General features: G+C 34.7%; 3 protein-coding genes across 4 annotated transcripts; 1 reads left to right on the top strand and 2 right to left on the bottom strand.

Annotated features, from left to right (window-relative positions):
• Positions 1 to 532: 532 nt before the first annotated feature.
• On the bottom strand, positions 533 to 1,419 carry insl3 (insulin-like 3 (Leydig cell)). Its single transcript, XM_073848167.1, has 2 exons — positions 929 to 1,419; positions 533 to 807 (listed from the first exon to the last, which is right to left on the bottom strand). The coding sequence occupies exons 1-2, from the start codon at positions 1,113 to 1,115 to the stop codon at positions 533 to 535; spliced, it is 462 nt and encodes a 153-aa protein (XP_073704268.1). The 5' UTR covers positions 1,116 to 1,419.
• Positions 1,420 to 5,254: 3,835 nt separating this feature from the next.
• Positions 5,255 to 11,520, bottom strand: LOC141344316 (potassium voltage-gated channel subfamily V member 2). Its single transcript, XM_073849176.1, has 2 exons — positions 9,988 to 11,520; positions 5,255 to 7,074 (listed from the first exon to the last, which is right to left on the bottom strand). Exons 1-2 carry the CDS (start codon positions 11,308 to 11,310, stop codon positions 6,775 to 6,777), a joined length of 1,623 nt encoding a protein of 540 aa, XP_073705277.1. The 5' UTR covers positions 11,311 to 11,520; the 3' UTR covers positions 5,255 to 6,774.
• A 2,749-nt stretch (positions 11,521 to 14,269) lies between these two features.
• On the top strand, positions 14,270 to 15,680 carry LOC141344823 (small ribosomal subunit protein eS28). 2 transcript variants are annotated; one of them, XM_073849721.1, is made up of 4 exons: positions 14,270 to 14,352; positions 14,651 to 14,698; positions 15,131 to 15,253; positions 15,561 to 15,680. In XM_073849721.1, the coding sequence occupies exons 1-3, from the start codon at positions 14,314 to 14,316 to the stop codon at positions 15,251 to 15,253; spliced, it is 210 nt and encodes a 69-aa protein (XP_073705822.1). In that variant the 5' UTR covers positions 14,270 to 14,313; the 3' UTR covers positions 15,561 to 15,680. The 2 variants fall into 2 exon arrangements, with proteins under 2 accessions (XP_073705822.1, XP_073705823.1); XM_073849722.1 differs by having other exon boundaries at positions 15,558 to 15,680.
• Positions 15,681 to 27,260: the final 11,580 nt, after the last annotated feature.

The raw sequence follows: 27,260 nt of genomic DNA, 5'->3' as shown, positions 1-27,260 counted from the left end.
GCCCTTTGAAGCTGCATTTTGGAAGTTCAAACTCAAGGGCACCATAGAAATCCATTATTTGGAGAAAAATCCTGAAATGTTTTTCTGTTTTTCTTCAAAAAACATTATTTTTTTACGACTGAAGAAAAAAAGATATGAACATCTTGGATGACAAGGGGGTGAGTACATTAACTGTAGATTTTTGTTCTGAAAGTGAACTACTCTTTCACTAACAATGAGAAATACATTAGTTGCAGTATTTATTAATCTTTGTTTTTTTTTTTTTAAATACAACTGTTCAGTTTTAATTCATGATAGTTCAGATCTGCTAAATTATATTAACAGTTACAATTAATTAGGATTAATAAATGTTTTTAGGTATTTTTATTTTTAGTTTATGTAATCTTAACAAATGAAGCCATGTTTCCATAATGATAACTTAGATACAATGTTTGATGAAGCATAATTTAATGTACCACATGCAGCTTCAGAAGTTCTTTTGGTGCAGAGGACATCTGAGATCTATATCCGTCCTAGGAGAGCTGGTGTGAGCCTAGCAGTATTGAATGAGTTCACTCATGGTACATCCTGAAGTACAGCAGACACCCGCTGGTCCGACATCACGGCGGGTCCTGGAGGACATGCTGAGATCCTGCACAGTGGTGGAGTGTTCCAGAAGCTCTGCTGGTGGGCTTGTGTGCTGGTGGGGGGCTGGATGCGCTGTCACGCTCTCGGGGGAGTCATGCTCCCTCCACTGCTCGTCCTCAGCAGTCAGGGTCCCTTTCTGATGTGCAACAAGATCTCTGTCGAGCCAGTTTTGTAGATTCCCTGAAAAAAAGAAAAGATGGTGTCGAAATTAGATGTTTGCAAGATGTATCAAAACAGAATAAAGTAGGTAAAAGGGTAATGAGTTAATAACTACATGTATGTCTGAAGAAGGCAAACCTACTGTGAGGGTTTGCGAAGTGAAGGTCTGAATCAGGTGCGTTCCGTTTGAGTCGAGAGCTTCCACACGATGTGACCACCATCCGAATGAACTCACGGCCACAAAGCTTCACTCGTACGTCTTGGCTCTCACTCTTGGAAGTCTTGAGAAGAATTAAAAGAGCTGAAAATGCAAACCACTTAATGTTCATGGTGTTTCGTGGGGTGATTGAATTGGAATACACAATATTCAAGTGAGTTGAGGTACTGCAGGCTACCTACCAAAACCAGTTTGGGGGTTTTTATACCCCCCATCAGACCTTTGGCATGCTTTGTTCTACAAGCAACTGTCCTTGAATGAAGAAAATCATGTTCTGATCTTCGAGGCCTTCGAGCTGGAACGTGTTTCAGATAAAAAATGTCAGCTGTGATATATTGTATTGCCTGAGTTCAAGGAAAATTGTGATAGCTGGTCACATTTTTCGTATTTACTTATAATATCTCTTTTATGACTTTATAGACATGCGTCAATGAAAAGGGTCAGAAATGAATGTTTCCATTATTTTTTTACATTAGTTAAGGCAATGTTAGTCACCATTCCATGTTGTCTTTAATGTCAAATACTTAAATTTACCCAACTTCTTTATTCAATATTTTAAACTGTTGTCAATAACAATAGACTGTTTAAAATTGTATCTAAATTGTACATCTAAAAAAACAGGAGCTCATAGGGCTGCAATGTTACAACAATTATTATCGTATGATTGCTCTTTATATTGTAATAATGATTATTAATATCAATAGAGAAAACAATACAAAAACATGTTAGTTTTGTGTCTGCGTTTTGGGCAAGTCACAAACATGTTGGTTCATGACATTAGTCTAGTCAAGCACAAGTTATGTAAAACTCCTATTAAAATCACTGAAGCTATGGAATTAATCTTTTATTTACATCTTACCTGCACTGTGTCGTATATGATGATGGAATTCGCACGTTTTCATCGCGGACTAATCTAATCGCCTCTGATTGGCCAATGCATTCCTAAATTCAACAGAAACACGTTTGATTGGTTTTAAGGCTCAACGCTGCACAAAACAGCGCTTAAAAACAATTTGATGCAGTGTGAGTGATTCTAAATGTAATTCCGCGAATTGACATTATTTATTAATTTCTACTCATTCATTCATTTTAAAGGTCCCATATTGTCAAAATCGAAATTTCCTGGCTTTTTTCATGATCACTGAGATCTAGGGGCTATGTAACTACCATATAAGTTTCAAAACAGTCAATTCACAGTAAACTGCACACAGCCTGCTTAAAGTAGCTGTTCCTTTTCACAAGCTGCTGTGATTTCCGTAAAAATGTGACGTCTGATCTACTCAGTCACCGCCTTCAGTCACCACCCCGAGCACCAACCACCGTCCCACCCTCCTTTTGTGAAACCCGACAACATCGCGTCCATTCCATTGTTGAGCAACAACAACAGGAGCTCCCTGATCGCTGCTTCATTCCACTTTGCACATATTTTTTTGTCGTGAAGAGTCGCATGATAACGTGCATCATCACTACAACACTGCCTTTATGGCATTTGGTTCTGGCTTTTGTTCACACAGCGCTCGTTCCCGTAATTTTCCAGAATCAGCGCGCATTGTGAAAGGGGCTTTACTAAAGCAACAGTTATGTAGCTTACTGCATTCGGTGTTTGAAAAAGAAAAAAACATTAATGATCATTCTGAAATATCCTGTTGAGTATCAGCAGGCTAGGCTCTCTCTATGGCTCTGGGTTCGGCTACAAGGATACATGACCGTAGCTACCTGTGATTGGCCTGGCTGTGCGTCACTCAGAAAACAACAGGCCAATCAGACGAGAGGCTCATGAATATTAATTAAACGGGCAAAAATCAACCTGTTCTTGACAGAGCTCCTAAAAAAGGAGCTGTAAAAATATATTGAGATGGATTTTGGCACTTATACGGCAAATATATATTCTTAAGGACATCAACAACTAAAATAAACCTCCAAAAATGTGTACAATATGGGACCTTTAACAGACATAACACATTGTTTAATTACGGGGAAATTTTGTGCCCCTTTGTTTTGAATTTATGAGACGTTTTTTTTCGAATTTGTTGAATATTTGCCACAAGCCCTCCTTAATGTCTGACCCTTAAGACGCTTCTATATATTAACCATGAATATCACTAAATCTCATTTAATACATTTATTTAATGGTTGTTATATCTGAATATCAACATTTGTGAGGTTTTATTCCATCTAAACAGTTCCAATCTAATTTTCAGTCTTTAGATAATAATGATTAGAGATTTCAAAGTTGGATATTAAATGTTTTTAATGTCTGTTTGTTAATGGAATGTATTTGTGGACACATTCATTCATTTTGTAAATTAGACATTTTAAACATCTTTAATTGTTCATCAAAAACTTTAGACCAATTGAATGGAACAATTTATTATTTCCCTTAAAGGAAACCTTGAGTATAAAGACTTGTATGGCTTAATATAACGTAAATGATGTCTCTTATTGAAATATGTAACAGAAAACCCATGAAAGACTTATGCTGTATAAAAAAATCCACCATATACAAACACTATATTGCCAAAAGTAACCCGTTCTAATGAACAGGTTTGACTGCTTTAGTCATTTCTGAGTATGAGTACAAATCTTAATGTTTAAGCATATAATGATATTCTAGGAAATCGTGTGCTTTTAACTTTATAGCAACAGTTTGGACAGGACCCCTTTTCTATTCTAACATGACAATGCATTTGTGTTTAAGACAAGGCTCAAAATGAAATGATTGATTCAGTCAGTGTGGAAGAACTTGACTGCTCTTCAGAAAGTCCTAATCCCATCTGAACACCTCTGGTGTGACTTTAAATGCAGACCTTGAGCCAAAAACTCATCACCAAACACCAATGACTTGTACATATGGGTAAAGTCATTTTAGACACTTTCAAAACTGTTGCAAAAGAGAAGGAAATGCAATTTTTAAAAACATGAATTATGTTTCCATCTTTGTTGCCACAGTTTTGGATGTGCCCTTTTCTGTTCTAAAGAAGGGGGTGTCCCAATACTCTTGTCCATAGTGTATGTAAAAGTCATTAGTGTTTGGTGATGAGTTTGTGGCTCAAGATCTGCATTTAAAGTCACACCAAATGTGTTCAACTGGGATTAGGACTTTGCTTACTGCAGACCAGTGAAGTTTTTGTCATGTTAAAATAGAAAGTGTCCTGTCCAAACTGTTGCTATAAAATTAGAAGCACACAATTCCCTAGAATATTGTTATATGCTTAAACATTAAGATTTGTGCTAATGGAAATGACTAAAGTAGCCAAACCTGTTCATTAGAAGGGGGTGTCCCAATACTTTTGGCAATATAGTGTATTTAGGACTATGGGGGATGCCATTATTTCAAAGCCGTGAATTGGCTGCACTGAGTGCCAGTGTTGCCAAGTCTGCGGTTTGGATATTTAGCCCCTGGAATGTGAATTATACCAGAGAAACCCAACAAAAACATGTTTTTTGCCCCCTGGAAGACAGTTTTTAGAGGGGGACCTTTGAAATGCTATTAGGCTAGTACTGAGTATCAATTAGGTGGGTTTTGTTGTGAAAACCTGGCAACCCTGACCGCACTCAAGTTACTGCCCCTAACTGTTGTTATTTTTACCGCAACACATTTTGGAAAAATAAAACACTGATATGATGCCACATTGTGCAGCTTTTGGTTGTTATTTTCAGTCAAAGGGCAACAAGGAAGTGATGTAATCTACACTGCTATTCCTAGCGATAGGAAGAGGAGTAAAGAATGGGAAGATGCCTGTGGATGAATAAAACTTTCTAAAGACCCGTATCATTCTTCTCCACTTTAGCCCTGATGTCTTTGAGGCTAGTAGACCGCAGCTACTAAAAGAGCTCACAAACAAGTCAAGAGACAAGAAACACTAGATGGCATCCAGGCAGAATGAAAACATGCCAACGCTTGTCATGATAGTGCAGCCACTGAAGGAGTTTCTCAGTGTGGATTTTACTCAATATCTGAGACATCTACACTCCATGTGGGGAAAATCAATGGTAGAACATTTGGTTGTACCAAACTGAGTTGTGTATTCTGAATTCTGAAAAAATAGCAACAGGTAGCACCAGTAGCTCACCAAGCACAACCATTTCAAGCCATAATGGCGCCCCACAGTCTAAAATATGAATATAATATTAAAAAAAATATGTGTTTTTTTTTTAAATAAAGTAAATCTTTTAATGGGTTTTCTACTACATATTTCAGTAAGAGACATAATAATAATTAAAAATGTTATCTTTAAATGTTTTTAATGCACAGGAAATGCACACTGTGGACAACTTACCGCATCTTCTCGCTTTTACACATTAAGATCTTTAAAAAGATTATGCAAAACAACATGGCTGCAGGGCACATTCTTTTAATTTGAAATACTGATGATTTATTTGTGTTCGCTGTTGCGGTGGGTTAAGCTCAGTGGGTTAAACAACAGAGGAACATATAATAAATAACAAATAGATGCATTAGTTATTCCAGTATTGTCTAAATTCATAATTGACCGTTATGCAGTAATTCCCTGCTGTCAGTGACAGAGGATGACCTTTACTGTTCAACAAAGGCCACTAACATGCAGCTGTCAAGGGCTCTTGTCTTTACATTCCTTTAATTGAAGTTGAACATTTCACTCAAAACACTGGCATCACGGGTCCTCTTGATCCTTAAATCCTATTAGACATTAAGTCAGATCGCTTGACTTCTCACTGACGGTAGCTTACGTGCTCACTTAGCGCTTCGATTGTTTTCAGAGAAGACCAAAAAATGAAGATGTTCATGGGAAAACTCTGAGAACAATACAAACAAAGCCTTTTATACTAAGCCAAAGGAAAGCAAGTCCACTGAGATCCACATCGTGCATGGCTAAATACAGAAAATGTTACTAGTTACTGGTTGATTTGCATGTTGTTTCATGGAGCCTAAAGCCTTTTATTAATGATTATATTGAATTATTTATGTAGCGACATACATACGATAAACTAGTTCTCTCTTATTTAGTTTTCCAATACATTGCAGGAATATGCCGTCTACTGGACTTTGCTATTTAAAGGTTTGATGATATGATGAAAATATGATGTATTATAGGAAGGCTCATGACTCTGGCTTACTGCAGATACACTCTTATAAACAACAATCATACAAACAAATAAAGAATTGAGAAAATCACCCTTCAGACTTTCCAAAAACAGTCCAAACGTGTGTTGTGCTAATCTGAAAGGGTGATAAAGTGCTTACTGAAGACTTCGCAAATACAATGTTTAAATTTTTTTTTTTTTTTTTCAGTTTTATCAGTCTTTGAAAGCCATGGCATCCAATGCACTTCACTTAGAATATAAACTATGTGAAAGCAACTCTCCAAATACACCAAAGGTGTCTGTAGGCCTCACTTGATCCTCGGAAATCCTTTTGTTTTTAATTGAGGAATAAATATCTCAGTATTCATGCATGTATTTATCTGTACATTGCACTTCTGCCACCTTATAGACAGGCAACGATGGCTCAAATCATTTTAACACATTTTGTGTTGACCTTGCAATGCAGTCTGTGATGTAAATCCTTTTTTTTATCCATTTTTTGCCTGACAAATGAACACACACTGCTGAAAATCAGCACAAGCTAGTTCGCCAAAGAACCTCAGGGACATGCCATTTGTAAGCCATCTTAAAGCTAATGGCTTAATTTTCCTTTAACCTGGCGTCCACCCATCTTTTAAATCCCGGTTTAATTTAAGGCAGGCTTTGAACCTGAGCTCTCTGTTCAAGGGCAGTGAAAGCAAGGACGCTCAGTGTTGACACTGGCCAATGGGATGTCTATTGTCCTCATCAGATTCCTCAGCTGGAGGCTCGAAGCAGGTCTCTAATTTTCTTTGCAGTCGTTTCTTGAGGTTCAAGCCCCGCTGGACTTTCGTGTTGGTGTACTCCTGAGCCTTCAGCTTGGCATAATAGTCAGAAAACTTGTTGAACAGAATGGAGATTGGCATTCCGTTTAGAATAATACCAAACGATATGCAGCCAAAGGCCACCACTCGACCGGAGTAAGAAATGGGCACCACATCTCCGTATCCCACAGTAGAGATGCTCACCTATAATATAGAAAAAGACACAATGTCTATTTAAAATACTACAAATGAGCACAGTAAAATACACATCAAACACCAGGAAGGAGGTAAAAGAGAACTGTTTCCACATCAGTTTATCAGCTCAAAATTTGGCATGCAAGTCAACTTAGTGAGACTTAGTAAGCCTCCAGGAAGTTCCAAACTAATCTAACTTTTCCAATCATCATGGATGCCTCCAATTGAGCGGCATTACAAGGTATTATATAAGATTAAACAGCTGCCAGAGGATAAGGACTAACAATTCAAAGAGGATAGGAGGACACAGCGGCCACAGCAAATGATGATAATGATAAAAAAAACACTCACACGCAAGCGATGCTATTAATAAATGCACATGATGCCCAATTGTTTTATTTTTTTATGTATGGAGACCTCATTCAAAAGAACAAATTTGGCTGTGTAAAGTATACAACAGTGATATGTAAATTGAGATACAGTCAAATAAAAATGTATTTAGACACCTTCAACATTTCTCACATTATCACAGTTTATTCGCTATAGTTTAGAAAATGGTAATAAAGTATGAAAAGAACTCAAGAGTTAAACTGTGTCAGAACAAATTCATCTTGATAATCACAAATCAATTACAGCCAAAGTAAAATTTATTCAGACACCTTCAGAATTTCCCACATTATCACAGTTTGTTTGCTAAAGTTTAGCAAATAGTAATAGTAAATATGACAAAAACTCAGGAGTTACACTGTGTCAGAACTAATTCATCTTACTGGTAAGTCTACTGTATGAAGAATTTTTGGTATAATATGTCACAGTTTACTTTATTTTGCTATCCTCACATAAATGAACTATAGCGTCCTGCACCCACTAGTTATTTTTTTTAATTTTTATTATATCTGGTGTTACTGTATTTCTGATTTGACTGTATATTACTATTAAAAAAGGGGCACAGCTGGGTAAAACTGTTTACTAATTCTAGTGCAGGTCTAATTTACTATTATTTAAGTACTATTGCATTTATTAATATTTTTAAAAATAGCTTTTATTTTATATTTTTCGTCTCACTAATTTTGTTACGTGCTTTTGCTATTTTTATTACTTTTTTAATATTTCAGAAAATATTTGGCTCTCCAAGTACCAAGTATTGACCAACACTAAAATACAGTAGCGTAGTAGGCCAAACTATTCAGCTACAGCTCTGCATAGTTAAAAAATTAGGCAGTTTTGTTCCTAATAAGAACATTTATTGTTGTCAGCCACTTTAACATTGTAAAGACTGCACAGTGCTTACAAACAGGTAAATAAAAAACTTAAATAATGATTAACTTAAAATGTGTTGAACCTAAAAGTTAAATAAAACTGTACTGTACTGTAAAAAAAACTTCCTCAAATGAAAATGAAATATATTGTGTTTTAACATTAATTTATATTTAATTCAGTGATTCCTCTGTGTGCCACTACAGGAAGCATGAGTAGCACATGAGTGACAATTTGAGAACCAATGCTTTAAAGAATAAAAAGGTCTTTAGCCTGGACTTAAAAATACTGATAGAAGAAGCTTGTCTAATGGAAAGTGGCAAGGTGTTCCAGAAATACATACTGCCATGTACGTTTCGTGACATATTCGATGTGAAATGTCCACTGAGTGGTGCTAAAAAAGTGTTAGTTTTTTCCCCCCCGGAACAGATGAATGTACATATGGTACATTTTATGTGACGTTGATTTTGTATGAGTCACCGCAGTTCTGACTTGAAATGTCCATTGAGTGGCGCTATAACTCTAATGCTCCGTGACGTTTTCAAATAACATATCATCTGCACTACACCTAAACCTACCCAATAGTATAAACAATAGCGAATGTGACGTAAAAACGCAATCGCAAACATGCATAGCTTGTTTTTCGATCTCTCAGTGCTTTTCAGGACTCCGCATCCTAAGTCAAATTCCCTTTACAGTATTGCGTTTTTATTTTAAAATAGTGTTTTAAAATAAAAACGATCCTCATCTACACTGGCGTTTTCATTGCATTTCGTTCTCCATCTACACTACACGCTCTCTGTGTAAAAATACTGCAATTTCTTTTTTTTCACTTTGCAATTTAATAGTTAATTTTCTTAAATGAGCCTCTGAAATGATACGCAACAAATGAGCATGAGTTTTCAAACTAATACAGGGTCTGCTGCATTTTCGAAAGTCTCAGTTTTCCAGGGTCGAAAACACAGAAGTAGTGTAAACGACAGGTGAAACCCAAGCAAAAGTTATGCGTTTTAAATAGAAAACGCACTAGTGTAAATATAGCCTGAGCTACCGAGCAAGCTTGTTATGTCCGGTAAGCGAAACATATGGCACTGTAATCATAACTGTGTAAGAAAACACTGCAGTGATATGTACTTTTTGGTACGTATTTCGCATCTTGCAAAAGTTCCCACAAGTACGTTTTCGTCATGAAATCTAAGTAAGTAGCTTAAACTTATTTCACTTTGTTGACACAGAGACATTTTCATCTAATATTTAGTTTTTCGTCACATATTAAATTATATTTTCACCTTCATTTCAATTACTATTTTTTTTATAGTTGTATTAAAAGCGGTTTTACTTAACAATAACAACTGATCTGTACCAAGCCCAAACCTGATCACCACTGGTCCCCTGTGAGCCCAGTCCATCGCCCTACATCAGTATCTGACCTCACTGATGCTTTCGTCTCTGAATGGAAACAAATCCCCACAGCCATGTTCTAACACTGGGTTAAAAGCCGTCCCAGAATAGAGGAGGCTGATATAGCAGCAGAGTCCTATTAATAGCCATGGTTTTAAAACTATATGCTCAGCACACATAGATGTGGCGTTGACCATGTATATGAATATATAAATTATACATTGCATGTAATGAATGTTTTGGGACAATTTAAGACATACTCACCGCTGCCCACCACCATGCATCTGGCATGCTGCTAAATGGTGTTCCTACAACATCTTGCTCCACTGAGTGCATCAAGGCGGAGAAGGTGAAGATCCCCATGATGATGAACAGAAACAGACAGCAGACCTGTTCAAAACACTGGCGAAGAGTGAAGCCAAATGCCCGCATGCCCGTCGAGTGCCTCGCCAGTTTCAAAATGCGAAAGATTCGCATGAGTTTGACCACTTTGAGCACTTTGCTAACTTTGCTAACCCTTGCCATTGTTTTCAGATCATCTTGGACGCTGAGATCTTCCTGGTCAGCGAAAGCCTCGAATATCAGCTGGATGAAGTAAGGCATAACAGCCACTAAGTCTACAAAATTAAGTGCACTCTTCACAAAATGCTTGACGTCGCATGTCGTCAGCAGACGAAGGAAGTACTCGAAGGTGAAGAAGAGAATTGACGTGATCTCCACACACTCCATGTAGGTTCTTCCATAGATTTTATAATCTTTCAATTCGCTCACAGTGTTTAGAGTCATTGCTACGATGGAGATAAGCACAAAGAGGCTGGAGAACACAGCAAAGGCCTTAGCGGGCAACGAGGAGTATGGGTTCTCCATCAAGTCCCATAGCATTTTACGAAAGCCACCGAAAATCATTGTTTTGAAGCCTTCCTCGTTATGCTGGGGTTCGATTTCTGCCATAAGCTCTCTGTTCACTTTGAGCTGGTCTCTTATCTCGTCTAGCTTCTCCTCGTAGAGGATGCGACAACAGCGGGGAGTGTCTTTCAAGCGCAGGCCCCAGAACTGCATTTCCTCCTCGAAATTGACAGGGCAAAGACTCTCCATTACCCACAGTACATTGCTACAATAGAAGTGGAAGATGTAGTGGAAGAACGTAGGATCCCGGTCAAAAAAGAACTCATTAGTGAGCACACAATAGTCATCGCAGAGCGTTAGTTGCTTGACAGGGTCTTTGCACAGGGCTAAGCTGCCTATTCTAGTTTTAGGGTATTTGATAGCCAGGTGCTTGGGAATTGTAAAGACTTTTCCACCTACGTTAACATTGATCACGGTTGAATGTCGGTGTGGCATCTTCACTGCTTCGGCTTCACTGCCTTTCCTTTTTTCTTGATCTTTTTTTTTGCCACTTGCCTGAGTTGATGGAGCATCAAGGTTGTCCATCGATGTCCAAGGTTTCACAGAGCTGTCTTGTGAAAATGGAAAGGCACTCTCTTCTTCCTCTATACTCTGTGAGAAGCTGGCGTTAAGTTTGACGCTCGCAAAAAGACTTGAACGTCTCTTTTTCAGCTTTTTCAGTTGTCTTCTTGGATGATCCATTATTGAAGAATGGGTAAAGAACTGAAAAGAGACTTTCTTGTTAGAAATGAAAACAAAGGTCGATTTTACATTCCAAGCATACACAGCTTCAAGGAAATTTCCAGATGGATGAAGAAAACATTTTCCACTGCTTCTAGCTTTTTAGAGTTTGCAATGTCACTAAAAAGACAGAAAGAAAAAGCAACTGTATTTGTTTCGGCTCAACTGAAGATCAAGAGTTGGGATTTGCCCCACCTCACTGATGCCGTAATCCCATTGCTGTTCTTTCTGTCCTCGGCAGAGTTAAAAATACAGTCATGAGGATTAGCGTTGTGATTTAAGGATTGAGCCCTTGAGAAGGAATAGCAAAGGATAAATAGCAGTTGCAGGGATACTGTAAGGTTATTAAATGCTCACAGCAAATTTCTGTTTATCTTGCTTTTAAGCAACATATGAGTCCAATATTTTGTTCAGTCTGATTTTTAAACAATTTAGTGCAAATCCAATATGAAAATCCTTTAATCCCATAATTTCCTTATCTTGTTCTGTATTCTCTCTACTTCCCTCTACTTTCATATCCTCTAAGCATGAGCTTTTATGCACATTTTCCATCAATGTGATCAGACAAAAGCTAAAATAACATGAACAGAATATATATATATATATATATATATAGTCATAGTTATGTACATAGCTTGTATATTGAAAACCATTGAATTGTTGTCTATGGAAGCCCTTTCCACCAATGAATAAAAAATTAATTAAAAAATGTTATTGCAACCTTTTTCTTACTCGCAATTCTGACTTTTTTCTCAGAACTGTGAGATATAAACTCAAAACTGTGAGAAATAAAGTCACATTTTTGACAGGTTTTTTTCCCAGAATTGTGGGATATGAACAATTGTGAGAAATAAAGTCAGAATTGTGATATATAAAGTCACAATTCTGACTTTTTTCCTCAGAATTGCATGATATAAACTCACAACTGTGAAAAATAAAGTCAGAAGTACAGAATATAGTCACAATTTTGACTTTTTTTCTTAGAATTACGTGATATAAACTCACAATTGTGAGAAATAAAGTCAGAATTACAGAATATAAAGTCACAATTTTGACTTTTTTCTCAGAATTACGTAATATAAACTGACAATTGTGAGAAATAAAGTCAGAATTATGGAATATAAAGTCACAATTCTGACTTTTTTCCTAAGAAATGCATGATATAAACTCACAACTGTGAGAAATAAAGTCAGAATTGCAAAATATAAAGTACAATTTTGATTTTTTTTCTCAGAATTACGTGATATAAACTCACGTTTGTAAGAAATAAAGTCAGAACTGCAAGATAAATAGTCACAATTCAGATTTTTTTCTCCGAACTGCTTGATATAAACTCATGATTGTGAGAAATAAAGACAGAATTGCGATATTATAAATTGAGATTTATATCTCACAATTCTGAAAAAAAAAAAAGTCAGAATTGTGAGATATAAACTTACAATTGTTAATAAAGTTAACAAAGAGTAATTAAAGTCCAATTTTGAGGGAATTTTTTTTATTTATTATATTAAAGTCACAATTGCGAGATATAAACTTGCAATTCTGAGAAAAAAAGTCAGAATTGTGAGTTTATATCTCGTAATGCTGATTTTATTTCTCAGAATTGCAAGTTTATTTCTTATAATTGCTAGTTTGTCCCACAATTCTGACTTTATAACTTGCAATTTTTGAATTTATATCTCACAGTTCTGAGAAAAAAAGTAAGAATTACAAAATTTAAACTCACAATTGCAAGAAAAAAGTAAAAAATAATAATAATTAAGTGGCAGAAATGGGCTTCCACAGCTTTCTCACTTCTATTGTTAGTTGATGAAAAATTCTACATCAGTTCAATATGATCTGATAAAACTACAATGATTTTGTGCAACTCATGTAAATGTAGCCTAATACAAGTGCTTGACAGGATCTTTGCATACATCATAGATTTCTATTCTGGTTTTAGGGTGGTTCTGGTTCTGTTTTGTTTTGTTTTTTTGTTTTTTTTGACATTTCAAACTATATTACAGATATATTTTGACTTTAGTTACTAGTTTTCTTTTTACTTACCGCATATGAAAGGTTCAAAAAAGAAATACATTTTAATGGTAAAAAAAGAAACGTTTTTTTTTTTTTTAACACAAATTTGACATTATCTCACAGAATCTCACAGACCTGTATTATTATTGTAGGCTATAATATTGTATTGTCGAACTTATGTTTAGAAATAATGATACTGGCTTAATCAAAGACCACCGTATCTTCAGAAGTCTTGACATATGTGACCCTGGACCACAAAACCAGTCTTAAGTCGCTGGGGTATATTTGTAGCAATAGCCCAAAATAAATTGTATGGGTCAAATTATTAATTTTTCTTTAATGTCAAAAATCATTAGGAAATTAAGTAAAGATCATGTTCCATGAAGATTTTTTGTAAAATTCCTACTATAAATATATCAAAATGTAATTTTTGATTAGTAATATGCATTGTTAAGAACTTAATTTGGACAACTTTAAAGGTGATTTTCTCAGTATTTTGATTTTTTTGCACCCTCAGATTCCAGATATTCAAACAGATGTATCTCGGCCAAATATTGTCCTATCATAACAAACCATACATCAATAGAAAGCTTATTTATTGAGCTTTCATGTGATGTATATATCTCAGTTTTGCAAAATTTAACCTTATGACTGGTTTTGTGGTCCAGGGTCACATATGTGATTTGTACAATTGCACGTTCAGCTGGTCCTGGGTCTGCTGTATAAAAGTTCCCTCTCATCATCCCGGAACCGGAAACAGGTTTGTTGTATCTGTAAATCTATCATTTATTAACACAAAGCAATTTTTTTTTGTCTATTCGCATTTTTTAAAACGATACCAATATATAACTTAAAATAAAACCTGATCAATTGAAAATATGCGTTTTATTATATGTATATAAAAGCCGTCGAGACCACGTGACTTCCTTTCCGAACTAAGCTGAAATCATGGATGCCAGCCGCGTGCAGCCCATCAAGCTCGCCAGAGTAAGAAAAACAGAATTAAACGAATATTTCCGTCTTGTACAATATAATACGTGTAAGATTAAGTATATATGATTTCAAGTCATAATCGTCTTTAACAATCTTAAAATCCCCAAACAGCATGCTTAAAAATATAGCGGTGTGTGTTGTTAGGCCTGCAGTTAGCATTAGCGTGTTGCTATATAGCGGATGCGGTTTTGATAGCGAAAAGCGTATAACGTTATTTTCACTACATATTACGTTTAATAAAATCAGCTATGTTGTTAATGTTAATCGTGTATTTTTTTTTTTTTTGTTACAGGTTACAAAAGTTCTTGGAAGAACCGGCTCCCAGGGACAGTGTACCCAGGTGAGTTCAGTCTGAACTCCTCATGCTCCGTGTCATATGCAACATGTTCAGGTTTTTGCGAATTATTCTCTTATATAAGAATGTCTTAAGAAATCTAGCGTTTTTGTTTATGTCCTGGATTTCAATTACGTTGTGTTTCCCTTGTATTTTGCTGTAAACCAGTATTCTAGCTTGTAACCACAGCTACTTCACATGGAGTCTATACATTTAGTAAATATTTTAAATGTCTATGCTTAGTTTGACACGTTTTGCGAAAATGGACGTTTTGTAGCTCTTTTCCTTCTCTTATAATATTGATTGAAATTTCTATATTATGCATATTGTAGTTGGAAATAGAAAATGTAAATTGTTGCTGTCAGATTTGGTATGCAGGTGAATTCATTTTAAAGTGTTAATTTGATTTTTCGTAAGACTTAACATGTACTTTTATAGGTGCGCGTTGAGTTCATGGATGACAGCAACCGATCCATCATCAGGAACGTGAAGGGCCCAGTAAGAGAAGGCGATGTCCTGACACTTCTGGAGTCTGAAAGAGAGGCCAGGAGGCTTCGCTAGGTCAGTAAACATCAGTCACTATTGCAAATGTATTGATCACCTTAGATTGTCACGTTTTAGAAGAGAAGTGTAATGCTTAAAAATTCTGTGATGCGTTGGTGAATGTAAAAAAAAAAAAGTCTTATGCATAAGAAGTGAATGTCAAGTTTAAATACTTGACTAAAAAGTGTCCCTCCCAGTGTTCAGAATATTTTAAGACATAATAAATTGCAACAGTGACTTGAAGACTCTTTTTGTGGTCAGTATTGTGGATGGATGTGCATATGCTTGATGTAGTTTATAACTATTTGTCTGTTTCTCCCAGCAGTGCACATGTGAAGATCTGCAGTGGCCAAACAGTACTCATGGAGAGCAACAACATCAGCTCTACAGTTGGCAGAAGAATGCCATCTGTTCGCAGTTTGAAATAAAGTGTCTTTGTGAATAAGTTAGTCTCCTCTTGTATTTGTTTCTAAAGAAAAATGTTTGATTTTTACCTGTTCAAAAGTTTGGGATCAGTTTTAAAGAAGTTTCTTAGTATTTGATCAAAAATGCAGACAAATTTAATATTGTGAAATGATGTAAAATGTTTTTGTATTTAAATATACATTAGAATCTAATTTATTCCTGTGATCAAAGCTGAATTTTCAGCATCCTTACTGCAGTCTTCAGTGTCACATGATTCTTCAGAAATCATTCTAATATGCTGATTTATTATATTTTTTTGGAACCTGTGATACTTTTTTCAGGATTCTTTGATGAATAAAAAACACTTATTTAAAATATTAGTCTTTTCTAACAATATACACTACCAAAAGTTTGGAGTCGGTATGTTTTTTTTTTTAAGAAATTAATACTTTGATTTAGCAAGGATGTATTAAATTGATTAAAAGTAATAGACTTATTGTTAGGAGAAGAATTATATCAATAATAAATGCTGTTCTTAACTTTTTATTCATCAAAGAATCCTGAAAAAAGTATCACAGGTTCCAAAAAAATATTAAGCAGCACAACTGTTGCCAACATTGATAATAAATCGGCATATTAGTATGATTTCTGAAGAATCATGTGACACTGAAGATGGGAGATGAAAATGATAAATGGCTGATGAAAATTCAGCTTTGCATCACAGTATAAATTATATTTTAAAGCATATTAAAGTACTAACTTAAAAATAATTCAGCCTTGATGAGCATAAGAGACTTATTTAAAAAAACATTACAATATATATATACACACACACACACACACACACACACACACACACACAGTAGTCAAAATTTGAAGTGGAGTTTATCAAGGTTTTCCTAAGAACGGGTATTGTTTTGGTTTTAGGACTTTGAAAGGTTTTGATCCACTTCAAATGTTGACTACTATATATAATATACAATCTGAATACCAGCTACATTTCAAATGTTTTGGGCTTCAAACTAACCCTATAATTAAACATTATTCAAAAGATATAGTGACAACAGTCTAAAAATAGTTGGTTTTCTGAGAAAGCTTGTATAGGATAGGTGTTTTTTGGTTTTAAGCAGTCACAATGACTTTTTACAAATCCTAATTCAAAATATGTGATAGGTAGTTATGGTCATAGTTGTTCAATTGCTTAAAACGCAACTGCCCTATATTCAAGTGAGGACATAGTGCTCGTTTTCCCAAGAAATATGAGCTGAGAGTAAAGAATTTATGATAACTTTTTTTTTAACAAATGTCCTTGTTAAAATAAAAGCGTGGTTTGTTTAAATGTAGATGTATGACGTTTTAGGAATTTGGTCGACGTTTCTGTTGATACTGAAGTGTTTGAGTCGCTGTTCATTGTATGTCCAGAAGAGGGCTGTATTGGCTGTAAGTATGGCCTGTCACATAGATACATCAGGCTAATGTTAAGCAGTAACCAACCAGTGGAAGCGAGCTGTCATACTGTGTGATCCTGCTATAAGCACTGAACACATTTGCAGATGTTTAGGTCAGAGGCTCATGGTTTATTTTGATTACAGTTTTGCTTCACCCCCTGGTATCTTAAAAAATTAAACTCGGGTGTGGGTCTCTTGAGCATCTGTCTTCACCTTTTACCTTGAATGCTGCAACATATTTTAATATAAATCCTAACAGCTCAAATACTATAGTTCATTTACGCAACAGATTAGCTTATTTCAAATATCACTTTGCTTGGGTCAACATCTTTGTTAATATTAAAATGACTTGGAACGTGCTTTGTATGGACTTTTTTTCATACTTTGATCTTTGAATTACAAGTATTGGGTTTATCCATGACATGTACAAACTAAGGGTGAATCAAATACAAGCCTCTGCTAATATTTGCAATAGCTGTTTAAGCTAGACCAAACATTTAAGTCACTATGGCCTGGTTTCACAGACAGGGCTTAGACTAAGCCAGGATTAGGCCATAGTTCAATTAGGACATTTAAGTAATTTTTATAAACATGCTTAGAAAAAAACATTACTGGTGTGCATCTTGAGACAAAACAAAGGCACTGATATATTTTAAAATCAATCAGTGCAATTTTATTTCAGTTGAAACAGCTCAGACTTACATTTTAGTCTAGGACTAGGCTTAAGCCTTGTCTGTGAAACACAGTGTAATACAGTGCACTTATTGTGTACATAACGTTAAGGTCAAAAGTTTACATACCCCTTGCAGAATCTGCTAAATGTTAATTATTTGACCAAAATAAAAGGGATCATACAAAATGCATGTTATTTTTTATTTAGCACTGACCTGCCCATACCGAAATGTAATATATGTGCTTATATGAAATACCCATGTATTAAATACATGTCTTGTATATGCCATATCCATATATGATTCCTATTAGAAAATGGAACAATTTCATATATTGACATATAAGTCTACCCCATACAAAAATATATGTTTATGTATGTATAATACATGTATTGCCATATATGGAATATATATAATTATTAATATATGTGAGATATATGCATTTTTTTATTATGTTATATACAAATTAGACATATATGAAACCATATATTTCATGCATATTTAATATTTTAATATGTGATCTTTGATCTTTAAATACAGGACTCATGTGAGACACTACACTCTACAAAGTTGCAGTGCATTGCACATTTCACACCTTGAGCCTTAAATGTTAAATGGTACAGTAAGCTACACAAAGAAACATCTTTATTTAAACAGAATTTATTTAAATAGGAAAAAAAAATGTTACTGACATGCACAATCAAACAGAAAAAAAAGAAACAATTACATATATAACTGATCAAAACACTGAACAGGCATAAGAAACAAAACATCAATTGTAGTGGTCCAGCTAAAGGTCTACAGGTTTGTATTCCCACAGCTTGGTTAGTTTTTGGTTTATTGCCATCCCCAGAAGGCCCCAGGTGAAGAAATGTCTGGATTCCAGCATCTGTATAAAAAAAAAAAGATAAAAGTTAGATTTTGATAAGATAATTACAATACATTTTCTGAACCATATACTTGCAATCCAACATTGTACCAAAGTGATAAACTACTATAAGATGACAAATATACTGAATATTAAACAGTTGGTAAAGTTAAAGATTCTTTTAAAACTGCAGAATACTAATTATGTATATATGTTTGTAAGTTGTAGTTGTAAAATATTCCCAGATACCACAAGGACATGGCAGAACAACAAAGCACAGCCTGCATGCCCATTCAAATAATATGTCTCTATATACATGAAGAACTAAAATATAGTAGCCCAAATGCTCAATGACAGAGTTCACAGCTAAGGTTACAATTTAATTTGCTATTTAGCATCAATTAAATAAAGTGTTGACATTCATAATACCTAATATGTGCATTGTTTTGGCCTGGAGAAAACAGGGTGGAACTATTACATGGATTTTTGAATGACAATTTTGATTAAATCCCTTAAAATAAGGTCCGCCGTTGACACAAACTCATAATCCTTTCACATTTTATTCTATGACATAAAAAAAAACACCAGTTAAACCCCACTTTTGATTCGTATTTTAATTTTTTAACTCTTATGTTTCTTAAAAAAGATGGTTGCTAACATGCTGCTAAATGGGATTACAGGGCCTGTCGGAGGCATTAAACATCATCACGCCGAACAGTTTATCAATTTACTGTGTTTTGCATTGTAGTGTAATTTATAGTGCAATTAATTGTAGAATAATCAATTAATAGTTTCCCGCACCACATTTACTGCCTTTGTCACAGTGAAAGTGAAACTTTAATAATCTATAGTGCTTAAAGCCACGTTAAAGATAAATGTTTACGGCCATATGAAGCTGTTAGAAAGCAGATAACTAAAATGTGGTACTTTATTCACTAAAATAAGTTTAATCTTACCATATCCAAAACCTCTACAGTTATTTATTTATAGATTAAATGCACTAGAATTTTATTAAATAGTACACGGAGACACATATTTTGTTGATTTGATTTGTCTACATATTTAACCTTTTCTGTGTAGATGCTCCATCATTCACATCACTGCCATCCACATCTGCAGGTTCGGCCTCCATTTCTGTTTTCTGAGAATTTCGGGACTCATTACCTATTCATGGGACACAAACGAGAATAGCACAATTATCAGCAAAGATATGAACAAAATTTACTACGATAGATTAACCATATTTTTAAAACCCCATAATCACATCCTTTAGTGTACTGTTACCTTTATGCAATGTACACAACATGCATGTGCTTATGCACCCACTCTAGGCATGTCACTGACATGTCAATGCACTTGGTGCAATATAACCAGGTACTGTAATTTACTATATGAATTCAAGGTGCTTTTATTTAAATAATTCCATTTTTTGCAGTTTTATAGTTCTAGTCTAGACTACATCTCAGAGATAAACATTATAATTTTCATCTGTTATTTTTGTCAGACAGCTTTAAATATTTTCCAAATGTGGCATTGCTTATCCAGTGAAAACAATGAGCTCACAGTATCTCCATACAGATCGTTCATTAACCTACCCAGTAGCTAAAATTAACTTTAATGCAAGCAAATTGCAGAACACATCAATGCAGCTGTAAACATAACATCATATATAAAACAATGCAAGGGAATATTTTAAAAAACTTATCTGCTCTATATAGAGACAGAGGCTCTTGCAGACCAAAACAATCATATAACACTTAGTTTCTATGAAATATTAGCGTAGGTATAAAGCGTTGAGTAAATTAGCATACATTACCTGCACCGCTGCCACATTCAAAGGCGTTTCATCGTTTCCTCTCAGTTGATGTCGGTCTGTCTTCGTGCCCGTCTATAAAATCATTGTCGTTTATTATGTGAAGGTATTGGCACATTTGTTATGCTTCCACTTGCTAAGAAAAACATCTTACCGCAGATGACTTGTATCATTGCCCAGCCATTGCTCAGACTCTGCCGTTGGCGCGGGTGAGTTTGAAATTTGGCGCATGCGCAGTAGCGGTATTGTGACATACGCACTCAATCGCTCATGTATTTTAATGAAATGCGTTTAGTTCATTGATGATGACAGGACAGCACATATGGACAAACAGTTACATGAAGTGTTTTCCCCCTCAATAACTCTATAATACATTCGTTTTACTACAAGTAACTAGTACATTGGCATTTTTTGAACAGGTTATATATTCATCTGTATTTTTTCCCCAGAAAACTGAATTGAAACAATAAAGTTAAGCAAAAAAATATTTTGTTATGTGATTTACAATAAGCAGTATCTTTTAGGCATAAATGGTTAATAAACTTGCATAAATTCAATATATACATTGGTAATTTTGATATATATTGTTAACATATGGTCTTATCATATAATACAATATACAATTTTAATATATATTGTAAACATATATGTTCATAACATGCCATACCATATAAAAGTTGACCATATATATACTTTCAATATATGTTTATATACAAATTGTACTATGGGAAATTCATATATGTTATAAACATATATCTACATATATCCAGAAGATGTATATATGTGATAATAATATATTGCCCTATATTTAACATATATGAGAGTAGCACTTCTGATATAGGGACATATATGTCATATATTACATTTCGGTATGGGTGGATATTTCACATGAAAAACTTTATGTATAGTCCACAAGAGAATAGTTGAATTTATAAAAATGACCCTTTTCAAAAGTTTACATACACTTGATTCTTAATACCGTGTCGTTACCTGAATGATAGTTGATTATGAGTCCCTTGTTTGTCCTGAACAGTTAAACTGCCCGCTGTTCTTCAGAAAAAAAAATTCAGTTCCCACAGATTCTTTGGTTTTTCAGCATTTTTGTGTATTTGAACCATTTCCAACAATGACTGTATGATTTTGAGATCCATCTTTTCACACTGAGGACAACTGAGGGACTCATATGCAACTATTACAGAAGGTTCAAACACTCACTGATGCTTCAGAAGGAAAAATAATGCATTACAAGACAGTGGTGTAAACTTTTGAACACAATGAATATGTCAATTTTTCTTATTTTGCCTTAATATCATATTTTTTCATTTAGTACTGCCCTTCAGAAGCTACAGAAGATGTTCACCAGTAGACAAAATAGGTTAAACTGACCCTAATCTTAATGCATTCTGTTTCCTCAGTGTGAAAAGATGGATCTCAAAATCATAGCCATTGTTGGAATAGGTTCAAATACACAAAAATGCTGAAATACCAATGAATTTGTGGGACCTGAAGGAGTTTTCTAAAGAACAGCAAGCAGTTTAACTGTTCAGGACAAACAAGGGACTCATGAACATCAATAAATAACAACAAAAAGCTGTGGATCATTCAGGCAACAACACATTATTAAGAATCAAGTGTATGTAAACTTTTGAACAGTGTCATTTTAATAACTTCAACTATTATTTTCTCTTGTATGTAAATGTAAATGCCTTTTATGTGAATCTTATTCAGGTCAGTACTAAATAAAAAATAACATGCATTTTGCATGATCCCTCCTATTTTGGTAAAATAATTAACATTTTGCAGATTCTGTGTTTTTGAACTGTATGAACTGTACTCCTAATAAACCAAATTCACATCACCCTTACTCAGCTAAACTAGTCTGTGGCCCAATGACTGTTGCCCTAAAGAAGGAAAAGTCAAAAGACATCAAAGTTTGCATTAAACTTCCTCCTACATCTGAAAAGAGGAACTGGATCGAAATTATTTCTTATGAATCTACATATTGACTGTGATCTGACATGAAGGTGTCTTCACAGCAGATACGTGCATGGCATAGCATACATGTTTACCCAGAGACAAGTTCCCCTCATCTTGATGTCCCTGAGGTCTCATCTTTCTCTCAGGGGGAAAAAACAGAGGTGACTGTCGGACAAACACGCCAGGGATCTGCAGTAAACACCCTTGTGATGATTTCAATTATTATTAAAATTATTCAGTGCTTTTATCATACTGACAGATGAAGACCTTTTGTAGAATGTTATTCTTGACTATTAAATAGGCTTATGTAACATTTCAATGATTAGCTTTTAATCCCTTATTTTGTACTACTGTGCTTCTTGTAAATGAACGTACATTGTTAATGTGACAATCAACCCTGACCTGTTACATCATGGACACGTAACCTTTGTTCAATGTAAGTAGGGCAGCTGTGCCTCCACATCCGTTTAATAACATCACTGTGCCACTGGAGCATTGAGTTTCACTTGGGTCAGTGAGCAGAGAGGTTTGACCCTTCTCTGCTTCCTTTGTGCTGACAAGGCTCACATTTTAACGGTGCAGTACTACAGGAAACCGCAGTGATTTACTGCTGCCGGCTCTGTGACTGACCCTTGTTTATGATGTTCATTTTGAGTAGCAAAGGCCCCAAGGACAGTTTTAATCATTTTCACAGAGCACAGAAGGTTACTGCAGGACAAGGAACCTTTGACCCCGGCAAAAGTGCACAAAAATTAAAGTACAAAACAAAAAAAAATTGAGCAATCCCTCAAAATCACAATTTAATTAAAGTACATGGGCCGCAACTATATTACTACAGGGTTTCTGCAGATATGAACAAGTGAAATTTAAGACTTTTTAAGACCTTTTTAATACCACCTTATATGAAATTTAAGACCTAAACCTGTAATGGAAATAGATATTATATTACATGCATATGTGATATTTAATGTGTTTAATGTAAAAAGTAAACAAAATTTCATGGCTGTCATAAATTAAATTTATTACTACGATATACAGTGAACTTTCCATATCAGCAGATACTATTCCACACAAAATATCCCCATAAAAGTACCACTAGAAATATCTGATGTAAAAAAAAAATTCTGAAGCGATTTTTTTTTTTTTTACTTTTGAAATGTATGCGTACCTTTGAAATTTATTTTATGAATTTATCAATAAATTCTAAATGTCTGTTAGCAGTGAGATTACATAATTTACACTGCAAAATTAAAAGTGAGATTAATATGTAAATACATTTATTGATTTATAAATATATATATTAGAAATGTTATATAAATACTGCGATTCTGTCTGAAGACGCAGTAACTTCCACAGAGGGAGAAAAAAATCTACAGTTGTTAGCAACTGGCCTTAGCCAAGCCCTATATTCAGTTTTTCCAAGCCCAGTATCGCTAAACTTGCACTTCTTCATAGCTAAAAAATTAAATCCATTTGACTTCTGCTGTACAATCCGAGAGAGACTCGCGCCAATAACAGAAAGCTGATTGGCTATTGCATGCTGGTCTCATTTGTAGTTTAAATTCAGCAAATTATATTTGGAATAGTGAAATAAAGAACTACAACACCACGGAAACAACAAAAAGAGAATTTAGATGAGCATTAGAGGTAGCGTTACATGGACATCGGAAAAATAAGACCTGTGTAAAATTATTTAAGACCTAGAACAGCGAATTTAAGACTTTTTAAGGCCTAAAATTTTGATTTTTAAATTTTAGACTTTTTAAGACCCCGCGGAAACCCTGTACTATGTCACACAGTTAATTGCAATTTTATTATATATTATATTAATTAGATAATATACAGTCAAACCAAAATTTATTCAGACACATTTCTCACATTATCACAGTTTTTTGGCTATAGTTGAGAAAATGGTAATAAAATATGTCAGAACAAATTCATCTTCATAATGTCAGATAACTTTGATAGAAAGGTATGTAACAAAACATGGTCAGGTCAAAAGTGTCAAATTTTTGGTCCCAAAGTTTTAGCAATTTTACTGTTAGTCCACTGTATGAAGAATTTTTGGGTTTATGTCACAGTTTACTTTTGCTATCCTCATTTACATAAATGAACTATAGTGTCCTGCATCCACTAGAAAATATCAAAAATTATATCTGGTGTATGAATAATTTTTGGTTTGACTGTATATGTAATGTTTTGTTTCAAATAAATGTGGTTCCTTTTATCAAAGAATCCTGCAAAATGTATCACAGTTTCCACAAAAATATTAAGTAGCAAAACTGTTTTGACGTCGACAATAATAAAAGCACTGGAGTAATGACTGCTGAAAATAGCTTTGCTATCACAGAAATAAAATATGTTTTAAAATTAAAATGTTATTATTTCAAAATATGACCACTTTACTGTATTTATAATCAAATAAATGCAGAATTATTTAAAAACTAAAACATTTTTAATGATTGAAAACCTCAAACCTTTGAACTGTGGTGTATATTAACATCTTACTTTATCAAAATATATTATGTCATCTTATTATTGTATTGCTTCACTGTAATGTGGAACGAAATGCGATGCTCTTTAGTTGCAGTTCTTGTTTTGTCTCAAGACAACATCAGTATGTTTTTCACCAAACTAAGCCAATAGAAGTGAAACAAGGCAAAGTTCAAGGGCACTTCTGATGTTATGGTGAGCACAGTAAGGTTGAGAACTACGTTCACATTCACAAACAAGCCTGATTAGACAATACATGGCCTTACAAAAAAGAAAAAGTGTAATCTACAATGCTGGCTTATCTGTGAAAAACAAGTTTGTTATCTAGACTTTACTGTTATTGCTGTAGATCACTATGAGTTTATAACTTTAGGCACAACTTTCTAGCATTAAAAATATGATTATGTGATAATGTAATAATGAAGTGCTGCTCTCATTCAGTTATTTAACACTATCTGCACATCTATGCCATCACTGTGTCAATCACATGCTCTTTTGTTATTTGACACATCAGCTTGCATCCACTCAGTCTTTGTTGTGTTTTCAAAAACAGGTTACTAGAGACCAAAAGGAACATGACTGGAAACAAAGACCACGGTATTTCAACACATTAGGCAAAGCAGACAGTATGAACTCATGCATGCATGAATCATCTGTCGCTCTTGGCCTAATTTTTTTTCTTTTCAACGTGCAGTTTCTTGAAAACGGCATCAATTAACATGACTTTGGTAAAGTTCACGCTTACAGTAATGGAATAGTTGCGACATACGTGCGTCTCATACATAGATTAATATCTTTGAGAGCTGGTTATGTAGTCTTAATGGGCTGCGTTTCAGTCATAACTTCATATTCATCTCTTTGTCTGACAAGAGAAACAGTAAAATATATCAATATATCTATGAAATATATAAATGAAAACTGTTTTATTGAGAATTTGCAAACAGTATGACAACATGACGCCCTAATGTCATGAATATGCTTACAACACTAACGACATTTGCCGACTTTTCAAGCCGGGTTTAGCTACTTTCCATTTAAAGAAGTTGGCAACATCGAGAATAGGGCTGTGCCTTTACAGCTCATACCTCAGATACTCTGCTAAAAAAACATCTGTTTGGTTTTGGTTTTGATTATCATGTCTATTGCGCTGAAATCATGCATTTTTCTGAGCTCAGACTTTCGAAGCACGCTGACAAACAGCGGCTGTCACATGGCATGTGAGTACTAAACTAAGTTCTCTTTCATGTCTTATTGCGCTTAAACTGTCAAATACATACAAGTTAATGTTAAAAACACACAGGAGTTATAAAAACAGTTGGTTATGTCTGTGAAGGTAAACAGCTGGGAAAGAAATTGCATGTTTATGTTGGATCTGTGTGGCAGCAGCATAATATACAGTAAATAAATCAATAAATCCACTGCTCTCTTTTCTCCTCTGAGGCTGGGATTCTAAATAGTGTTCTGTGTTCGTCTGTTCAGCCAACAACAGAACAGTTAGCATGCTTTGCTCAAACTTTTGCCATGGCGTTAGAACTGGTACACCGTTGTCGCTTGCGAAAACACAATGGTGACACCATAAGTGGAAAGATGCAAATTAAGGAGCAGTAATATCATAATAAGATTCCCTTTCTACATCAATGGGGAAGCTAAATCTGAGTGGCTTGGTTTTTTACTAACTTGCAGAAAAATACTTTTAACTGTGTTTTTTTGGTTAGTAGATGCACCGGGGATCCGCTTATAGCACTTACACATGGAAAAAAGCCAGATTTTCATGATATGCCAATTTTAAATAGGAAGGTCTATTTAAAATGTAAATGTAAGATTGCTCTTGTCGCCTTGCAAGTACGATAGCAGCAGTTTACGAGCAAGTTTACAGTTTATGAGTTTACAGTTTGAAGGAGTCCTGGAAATGGGACAGTCTTTGTTGCACTGCTGTGACGCATTCGGTCTTGGAAAGCAGCATTCATTGGGACACATTGTGTTTTTGTATGTCATAGAATCATTAACTGATTCACTGATTTATTCATTAACAAATCTCCACTACTTTGTAAGACTCAGAGACGTGATGGTTGATTTATTATTCTGTTTTGGATTTGTTTGGAACTATTATGCTAGGCAGTGCAGTAATAGAGAAAATATTAATGTAGAAACATAGTGTCTTTAAAGAAGAACCACTAAAGCAGCAGACAAACATTCATTAGATCTCAAATTGGACTAAAGCATCTTTGCTTCCCTAAAAATGGCCCCAACGCGTGAGGTACATTTTCTGTACATCCCATCCAGCTCCCACAGAGTTAAACATCTTTCCGCTTCTGGAATATGTATAGACATGTGGCATATCATCTTTGCA

Source organism: Garra rufa, chromosome 10, assembly GCF_049309525.1.
Source record: "Garra rufa chromosome 10, GarRuf1.0, whole genome shotgun sequence".
In the NCBI taxonomy this organism is placed as follows: Eukaryota; Metazoa; Chordata; class Actinopteri; order Cypriniformes; family Cyprinidae; genus Garra; species Garra rufa.
Note: the sequence above shows the minus strand (reverse complement) of the source record. Positions and strands in the feature narration are given on the sequence as shown.